The 9664-nt window shown below is 39.3% G+C and overlaps 1 protein-coding gene across 3 annotated transcripts in view; it reads left to right on the top strand.

Annotated features, from left to right (window-relative positions):
- The window catches only part of phtf1 (putative homeodomain transcription factor 1), a 14538-nt gene extending 5609 nt beyond the window's left edge, over nt 1-8929 (top strand). For 2 of the 3 annotated variants that reach the window (XM_014009571.1, XM_014009572.1), the window contains exons 7-17: nt 906-1026; nt 1826-2020; nt 2187-2423; nt 3234-3362; nt 3603-3872; nt 6096-6227; nt 6330-6416; nt 6600-6755; nt 6895-6990; nt 7154-7279; nt 8117-8929. In XM_014009571.1, coding sequence (XP_013865025.1) covers nt 906-1026; nt 1826-2020; nt 2187-2423; nt 3234-3362; nt 3603-3872; nt 6096-6227; nt 6330-6416; nt 6600-6755; nt 6895-6990; nt 7154-7279; nt 8117-8137 — 1570 coding nt within the window. In that variant the 3' untranslated portion in view covers nt 8138-8929. The remainder of the gene's footprint in view (nt 1-905; nt 1027-1825; nt 2021-2186; nt 2424-3233; nt 3363-3602; nt 3873-6095; nt 6228-6329; nt 6417-6599; nt 6756-6894; nt 6991-7153; nt 7280-8116) is intronic. The other variant, XR_001310303.1, reaches the window with a different exon arrangement.
- Nucleotides 8930-9664: the final 735 nt, after the last annotated feature.

Genomic DNA, 9664 nt, shown 5'->3' on the forward strand with positions numbered 1-9664 from the left:
GTATCGCAATATATCGCCTCGCTTATAGTATCGCAATATATCGGGATATATCGTATCGTCACCCCTCTGTCATGATATGTATCGTATCGCAAATTATTGCCAATAAACAGCCCTAGAAAAAAGATCGCACGAGACACTTAATTTGRCTTAAAATACAGAYATTCTGACAAATAAGTAACTGTTTGTAACCTTACCTCAGCTTAGAAGGCAGAGATTGTCGGTCTTTTCTGCTCAGCTTCAGCTATCGGTGCATGAAGCTAATGTTTACTCACAATGCTAATGCTACCCTTACTCTTTGGCAYGCAAGAGGTAGAGGAGCCAAAWGGCTGGCTCACTGCTKCCAACTAGTGGTCAGAGRCTGAACTACAATAWAAAAATGAACGGCTGGCAGGAAAGTTGACGTTTYAAACCTTAATAAWAAATCAATACAGGRCTTTARAATRTCGATACAGTATCGGGAAATGAAATATCGCGATATTTYAGTGTATCGATATTTTCTTACACCCCTAAAACTAGTGTACTTTCAAAACTGTTCTGGTGTTACTGTTTTACACCACAAATGTAGGTTTAACACTGACTCARTGTCATTTTATTACTCTTATAGAGTTATTTTTTTACAATGCTTTAACTCTTAATTGGTGTTAATAATTTTAACACTTTTAAATGTGTTAATTTAACACTGAAGTAGTGGTTCCCATATAAACTCTGTACGAGTGTTAATTTTAACTCTGATAGTGTTAAATTTACACTTTTGAATTTGCCTGTGTATATAGTAATTTTGGTGTTCTTTAACTGAGATTGAGCCAGTACTTAAATTATTAAAACAGGATTCTGTAAATATTTCCCATGTATGTATTATAAATAAAAGCTTAGGTAGCATCATTTTTTTATTCTGTCTTCTTCAGGCCGAGGAAGGGCAGAGGGTTGAAAAAATCYGAAGAAAAGAGTGACAGCGGGAACACGGAGCTGCAGGGCCTCTGGCAGTTTGAAGATAGCCAGAGATTATTCAGAAGCGAGGAGAGGAGGGTACGGTCTCTCATCTCTGTCAGTCTTTGGAGTCAACAAATGTGTGTCGTTRAACTGTGGGGGATGGAAGAGTAAAAGCCTCGTTCTCGGCAGCAGAAGCAATTTTCAAAGGGCCTATAAAATACTTTTTACGTGTGATGTGTCTATGGGGAGGACGGTTTTTGTTCTTAAATGTATTTTACCTCGCTGTTGGCGTATAACACTATTGTAGCTAAAATACACACGGATATTCAATGTGTAGGAGCAGACGTGTTCATTTAAAATGATTCTTAGCTTTAACTGTATTGTTTTAAATCCARGTGGATCAGTTGACAAATAGTCTTGTTGGATTTCCTTATGAAGGTCATTAGATGTAACTAAAGTCATTCACTCATCTCTTGGCATCATGTTGGGTCACCTTTTAATAAAAGGTTTTAGAGACTGGGTCAAGAAATGTAAGGTAATGTCATGTATTCTGTTAGATCTTGATTTTATTTTAGGTTTTGCAGCAGCCTCTCCTCTCAGTCTTAACAACCCACACACGTTGAGAAAACAAAGAGGCGGCGATTGAGTCTGAATTCTGATGGAGTAGGGTTTATCTGGAAGTGGTAATAACTAAATTAAACTCTGTATACACTTTAAAGCACCCAGAAGAAGCCAAGTGGCAATTGAAATCATAAAATSACATATTTAATATATGTTTTGAACCAGCTAAGAACAGGACCTGGGTAAGGTTGATTTATCTTCATGTCTTTTTTGTTTTCAGTCAATTTAATTCATATTTTGAAACGGATTTTTATGGAATCTTATTGTCTTTCAGAGTAAGCTTAACTCTGGATTTGGGGCATCTGATGAGCTCTCCAGTGAGGAAGAGGAGGATGAACGATCAGTAGAAGTAATTCGRCCAAAGCAACGTCACAAGGTTCACTTGGCTAGTCCAGAGTCAGTGCCTGCTTCGTCTTCTGTTAGGAAGAGGATTAGAAAATCCAGCCCTAAACCAACCCCAAGACCTCAGGTAAACCTTATTATCTCGTTCTAAGTTATTGCTTGTGAAGTTAAAAGTGTAATTTTARCTTTACATTATGTTTAAATAAACACTTGTTTGTGAAGGGTCTGTGTTTTTAATGAGTATTAAGGAAGAAGTGAAAGGTTAATGATAAAATGCAAAACTCTGTGGGCAGGAGGAGAACGTGGCTCCTGGGAAAGGGAAGCCTCGCGAGGTGGACCGTCTCAGGCCGGGCTCTCATCCTGCCTCGGACACGGACGACACAATGTGGGAGGAGCTCCTCCAGGAGCCCGACTCCGCCTCCACAGGGAGCAGCGACAGCGACAGTAACGGGAGGTACAGCGCTGGGCTGAACCTCCAGCAGAACACTCTGAGCAGCGGCGACGAAAGCCTGCCACAAGGAGCGAGCAATGTAAATATCGCTCAGTCTATATACATTTTTCTTTTTTTAAATTCCGTGTTTAGATGGTGCATCATATCATTAAACTTTAATATGTGATAGATATTTTTCAGGGTTCCCACACCTTGGTCAACGTCAATTTCAAGGACCTTTCAAGGACTTTCCAGTAACAATTCCCTCAAATTCAAGAACCCCATTCTGCTACCGCAGAATGTTACCAATAGATAGGTTTAATGTGTAAATTCAATAAAAAAAAAACTGAACTACATAGATGTTGTTGAGTCAGAATCAATGAAAGAAAGTGCTTTAAATGTATAGCCTGCGTTCATAGCCACAATACATGACTTGGGTAAATTGGATACTGATTGGGTAAAACTTATGACTATGGTTCACGTTATTTGTTGAAAGCCACATCAGTTTACCGTAATCCTGAGTTATCCACCGCAAGAAACGTAAGATTTTGTTTTTTTTATAAATTTTTTATTTTTTTTACAGATAATGAAAATCAGTCGTGTGAATAGACAACTTCAATCCCCAAAACACATTCAAGGACTTTCAAGGACAAGTGTAATTTTGGGCTGTTTTCACAAACTTTCCAAGGCCTTAAAATATATATTTTTTTTCAAATTCAAAAACTTTCAAGGATTTCAAGGACCTGTGGGAACCCTGATTTTTATAGGTTGCAAGATAATCAATAAAATCTTCGATATGAAAGTCCGACGCGGTTGAAGAGAACCCCAAAATGACTGCAAAAGAGCCGTGATGTGCAGGACTCCACGTTACAGCTACACACACATTGCTCACTGTTGTGTTTCGTTTCAGAGCCAGCTAACCTGGCTCCAGGCATGTCACCCCTCCAAGGACCGTGTTAGTGCCATAATATGGGAGAACGGAGAGTGCAAGAAAGCAGACGTATCAGTTCTGGAGATCAGCGGGATCATCCTCTCACGGGTACACCTTCACRTCTTTATATTGTTATAAAGTCTGAATAGAAATACTAGTCCCGAACAGCTTTTTAAAAACCATTCTATATGCTGTTGGGTAGGAATTCAGTGGTCTGACTTTGTTGACTTTGCCAGAGAATTAAAATCACGTGCTGGAAATGGCCAGATATTTTATTTTACTGTGTTTTTGAGTGTCTAAAGCTGTTTCAGAAGACGTTAGATCTGTCTCTCCGCTGTGTTGTTTCAGGTGAAGTTAGTGGAGCAGGGTATCGGGTACCTTGTCTTCAGTGGCCTCATGACCGCCACCCTGGCACTGCTTCCCTTCGCCTTCCGCCTGGCTCRGCGTTTGGACATGTCGAGCCTTACCTCCCTGCCTCTCGTGCAGCTGGTTGAAATCGCGGTGGGGCCGACGGACGCCCGAGCGTATGCCTTTTTCCTCATCACAACAGTTCAAAGAGTCTGCCTCACAGGGCTCTTCTTTTTCATGATGTGTGTGGCTGAGAGGACCTACAGACAGGTGAGGCTTTTATTGGAGGTAAAGCTGAAGCAAAGGTTTAATCAGCCTACTAAGATTTTATAAAATAAATATTTAATTGATGGTTCTTCTCTAATAATTAGTTTTCATTTATACTAAACTGATTGAGTTTTAAGTTTGTTTAAATATATTAAAATGGTTAACCAAATCTTTAGATRAATGTATAATAAAGTAAACCTCAGCCACTTTCCAACAGGTTTAACTCATTATCAAAGAGTCTGCTACCTTTAAAGAGCTCATATTGTCCTGTTGCTGTTTTCTTTGCACTTTAGTCAAAAAAAAAAACTTAAGTAGGTTCTCTGAACGGGTTCTTCTTTTTGTGTTGTCTCTCCTCCAAAAGACTTCTTCAGTCTGAGGAGTTTGAAGAGTTTCAGGTAAAATGGCTTCAGGTAAGTAGTTTGCCAGTGGCTTTCAAACCCCAAAACACATTACGGCAAAGACTGGTTCACCCCAAAGATCCAGTTCCACGGCACCATACATGTCAAGTTGTACAGATTGTCCGTAATTTACATGGATTTTCCGTCATTTTGTAGGTAAACGGACGTATAGAACAATCTCACAGATTTTTTTTCCTGTTTTACGGATTTTTCAACAATAACATCAATAATCCATTTCCAACCCACTCTGCTGCTAGAAACAAGATCTTCCGTCCTCATTTCCTTTTGATTTTGATGCAGCCGACAGTCCGCCTGCACCCCGCCCCACCCCCCTTTGTGAGATTAATATGAATTTTTGCGAAACTTACAGATTTTTGAGGCTCATTATACAGGTCCGAAGGGGTCGACATGTATGTGGACAAACAGAGTAATGTTGTGTATGCTGTTAAGTGCCAGGAGGACTGTGACCAGTCATACATCGGGGAAACAAAGCAGCCACTGTTCAAAAGAATGGGCCAACACAGAAGATCTACATCATCAGGCCAGGACTCTGCAGTTTACACTCATCTACAGGCCAGCGGTCACTCCTTCAGAAGAACGTTGGTTTGAGAGAGGATTTAAGGAAGCTATTTTTGTAAAGAAAAAGCATCCATCGTTAAACAGAGGTGGAGGCCTCCGTGTTCAGTTTTCCTCCTCCTAAAGCTGGTTTATACTTCGAGTCRCACGTCTTGTTCCCCCTGCGGAGTGACAAAAAATTACGCAACTTTCGTCTGCTCTCCCGCTGCTAGACCTCGGTGATGGCAGCCATGTACATCGCCCCCAGTCAGAACTATGCCATGTGGACTTTGCGGCTCGGAGCGTGTGATTGGTTAAAACTTGGTGGGCGTGTTTGTTCATGAGGAGCAACGCAGCTGGACTCCAATCAGCTTTACCTTYTGCAGGTTGTTTTACTTAAAAGATGAAACGTTTCAGTAAAGAAGAACCCATCCAGAGGACCTACTTATTGTTTTTTATTTATTGACCTGGATTACTGAGATGCATCATTTATACTTTAGTATTTTGTCAAACTGCATATAATCACAGACCCTTATGATAATATCTCATTGGACTGATACAGCTGAAGACATGTTTGCCTAACGCCTGCCAACATTTGGTTCGTTTCAAACAAAGACAGAGTGTCTTCAGAAGATCAGCACTATTTACATGCTGGCACATGGCAGTGGAGCGCTGAGTGGGCGGAGGCTCCGATCCAGAGAAGGAAGCAGCATATGCACCCGGATCAGTCTTTTAGCCAACAAAACATAACAGGGCTGTTTTAATGCCAAAGAATAGACCAAAATATATTTCATTCAAGGCTGTGCATTAACTAGCAGGTCRTTTCTGGTGATTTTTATTATTTTTATTTTATTCTCAGATTCAGTTTGTCAAAAAATTAACCATCATTTTTCCCTGTTTTGTCACCTCGTCCCACCGGCACACAGTTTCTCCCCCAAACTCGTTTCAGAGAAACTCATTCCTCGCCTCTCATTTTGATTTCCAGATGACTCATTTAGGAAACAGGAAAGGGGCCAGTTCATGTCATTTTCAACTAATAAGAGACAATAAATGATTTGATAAAAGAGCGTATTTAAATCTTTACAAAGCCACAAGGAATAAACAATTTACAGGATATAGTTCTGTTTTTTATTTAGGATCACATAAAAATCTGCCAATAAGCAAAATACAAAAAAGGACAAATATTTTCCACTTTTTTATGGCTGCTTGTCAGATTATTTATCATTACTAAAATTGTGATTTCTAACTCTGCAAGTCCCTTTTTTTCCTACAGAGACTCCTATTTGCCAAATACTTCAGCCACCTCACATCAGCTCGTAAGGCCAAGAAATCTGAGGTCCCTCACTTCAGACTGAAGAAAGTGAAAAACATAAAGATGTGGTTGTCACTACGCTCTTTCCTCAGGGTGTGTAACCTTCAGCTTTAACGCCATCATGTGTTGCTTTGCTAGTAAGATTGTCCTRCGCTTGCTTTGGTGAGAAAATATTTTGTTGTTTGTTTGTTACAGAGGCGAGGCCCGCAGCGTTCCGTGGATGTCATCGTCTCCACAATCTTCCTCTTAGCACTTTCCATTTCTTTCATCATCTGTTCCCAGGTCAGTCAGACTTGTAGGAACAGAGTTGATGTGTATAAAGAATGTTGATTTAATCATGTTCACTAGGGGGTCTGGAAAGAAGCTAAAAAAAAGTCACAAAAAAATGCAACAAATTTATGCTTGACTAAGCTCGGCTCTGTCAGATACCAAACAAGCTCGTTGTCTCGACATGTCACACCTCAGCTTCTGCACAACCACCAGACGTTTCTGGAGTCTCTGATCAACTGGGAGCTGGTGGTGTGGTGCTCTTCCCTGCTCCTCTTCCTGCTGCGACTCGCCACTCTGGGCTCGGAGACCAACTCCAAGTACAGCAACTCCTCGGTGCTGCTGACTGAGCAGGTGAGGCCCCCTGGCTGCGGAACGCAGGAGGTGCAGGAGGTTTAAGATCAACGGAGACCAAACTGTTCGAAAAGAGTCCCCTGCAGTTCCTATAGGCCTTTGCTGTGCAGGCTACAGTTTATAAAGTTGTTGTTTACAGATCAACTTGTATCTGAAGATGGAGAAGAAGCCTTGTAAGAAAGAACAGCTCAATATTGTGAACAACGTATTAAAACTGGCTACAAAGCTGATGAAGGTGAGCACACATTGGGCTTTTAACTAACAGTTTAAGGTAGTTTATTTTCGTCTGTACCAGAGACAGTGTCACACAAAAAAGGAAATAATGCAGGTAGAAAAATMAAAAAACGCCAACAAAACTGTTTTATAGATCTGACTTTTCTCCCTGTTACCCTCTGCAGGAGTTGGATACCCCCTTCAGACTGCTGGGTCTGACCGTGAACCCCCTGATCTACAACATCACAAAGGTTGTTATCCTGTCGGCTGTTTCTGCAGTGATCAGTGAAATGCTCGGCTTCAACATCAGAGTGAGTAAAGTTTTGATAATAAAGTAACTTCTCATCTCGGTAGCTTTAACGTAGCATTCCTTGAAGGATTGATGAAATATAACAGGGATATTCAACTAAACTGCAACAGCACAGGGGCCGAACATCCAGCAATTAAACTCATTATGTAAATAAACCAACTATTACAAAGATCTGTTACCTTTGACATGGTTAATTTTTGCTGCATTTAATCATGAATACAACATACTGAACACTAAAAGTAATGATAATAAAACAATATAAAAATAACACATTATGCCTCCCATTTAATACAAATATAATTGACATCTCTGACTTGCCAAATTTTTAAAGCAATTTTATTTTCACTTTCATAGTCTTATTTTCAACTGCTTGTAGTTTTAACTGTCTAGCCAAGATTCTGACATTTCTGTAGATACCACACATGTCTATGTCTAAATAAAAGAACTAATTAAAGTAGAAAATCAGGGGTTTAGGCTTAAGAGATGAATGAAACAATTGGCGGGCCGAACTTTGGGCCACCAATTGAGTAGCCCTGAAATTTATTTTACATATCTTGTGTTATGGAAACTTATAATCTTTCTGATTCTAGTTGAGTTCTACAGAAGTATTGTTTTATTGATCAATAGTTTCCTATTAGACAAACATAAGGTACATGCTAGTTAACGTTTTAGTATATAGCTCCATATTTTCTTTATATCCAGAATGWTGCATTTAATGTTATTTCATAGACATAATTAGTGTGTTTTCCTCATTGTCACAATGTTAATTAATGCAGTTATTACTGATATATGTATCTGCAGCAGTTGTTTAACATTTGGAAATCATTTTTACCCCCAGCTGTGGAAAATCAAACCCTAACGTAAAGAAGACAACAAGCCACCAACAGCTGGACGCTGGGATCCAAAAACACTCTGCTCTGTCCAAAGGTTACCACCTGATGGCCAAAGGAAATGCATGTCCAAACACAGGTTGTTTTTTTAAGAGAACTGTTTAAATTTAAATAGTATTTAATATTAATGATATTAACACACACGGCCCCCTACTGAGGCATCCCACMCCCCTGCTGCAGACGCTCCTCTCAAGCACAACGCGTGCACAAACCTACTGACAGTTAACGTGCTGACTGTGCCTTCTTGATAGAAACCAGAGATGCTCCGACAATCACCCACGCACCGTTTCTGGCTGCTCGGCTGATGTGGGGGGTGGTGTTCAGTGTTTCCACCCGCTCTGCCACAGGGGCTGTGCCTGACCTCTGACCCCTGAATGTTCCTCTGTGAGCGGTTCAATAAACTGACGCGTGAGCTCATTTCAAACTTCTGTGGAATCTAGATTTAAATATTTCGCTTGTATAGGTGTGCTTTAACAGTGTGTAAATATTTTGGGAAATTTGATTTTTTTTAATGAATGAAATGTAAAAAATCAAGATGTATTAAATAACTTTTGATAGACTTCTTAAGCTTTTGTATATTTAAGGGGAATCTTAATTGTTTGTGCTTTATTTATTCTTACCTCTGGTTATGCTCTTAATCGGATTACATTCCTCCTTTCCTCAATTCCACCTATCTGTATGGAGGACCACCAGTAATACATGTTTAAAGCAAATGAGAGAGAAATTGTTTGAGAAAATGGAATAAAGTGTGTTTTTTTCCATCCATGGCATTAATGATCCCACACCACAAAACAAAAACTAAAGAGGACACTAATGCTTTTCTTGTGTTTGCTCGTCTGTTACAAAACATCTTTTGCACCACTGGACAAATTTTTAGCACATTTTTGCATAAAACACTAACCTTACTCATTTGACACAACCCTGTTTCTCTGTTAGCAAAATATCTCATGAACCACTGCACAGATTTTTGGTTAAACTTAGGAGAAATAATCACTGGATTTACAGTACAGACCAAACGTTTGGACACAAAGAGTTTTCTTTAATTTCATGACTGGAAATTATAGATTCACACTGAAGGCATCAAAACTATGAATTAACACATGTGGAATTACTTAACAAAAAAGTGTGAAACAACTGAAAATACGTCTTATATTCTAGGTTCTTCAAAGTAGACACCTTTTGCTTTGATTACTGCTTCACACACTCTTGGCCTTTTCTTGATGAGCTTCAAGAGGTACACTGCAAAAACTGTCCATCTTACCAAGTTTTAACATCTTATATCAGCCAAAAAGTCTTTTTGATCTTGTTTTGAGACTGATTTACTAAAACAAGAACTAGTTGTATTAGAATAATAATCTTGTTTTCAGAATGTGTAAGATTATTTGTCTTGTTAGCCTGAAAATTTGACTCAAGTCAAAAATTTCTGCCAATGGAGTAAGAAAAATGTACTTGGTAAGATTCTTGAAATGAGAAAAAAATTGAGTCAAATCAAGTAT

This window comes from Austrofundulus limnaeus, unplaced genomic scaffold (genome assembly GCF_001266775.1).
Source record: "Austrofundulus limnaeus strain Quisiro unplaced genomic scaffold, Austrofundulus_limnaeus-1.0 Scaffold59, whole genome shotgun sequence".
Taxonomy (NCBI): domain Eukaryota; kingdom Metazoa; phylum Chordata; class Actinopteri; order Cyprinodontiformes; family Rivulidae; genus Austrofundulus; species Austrofundulus limnaeus.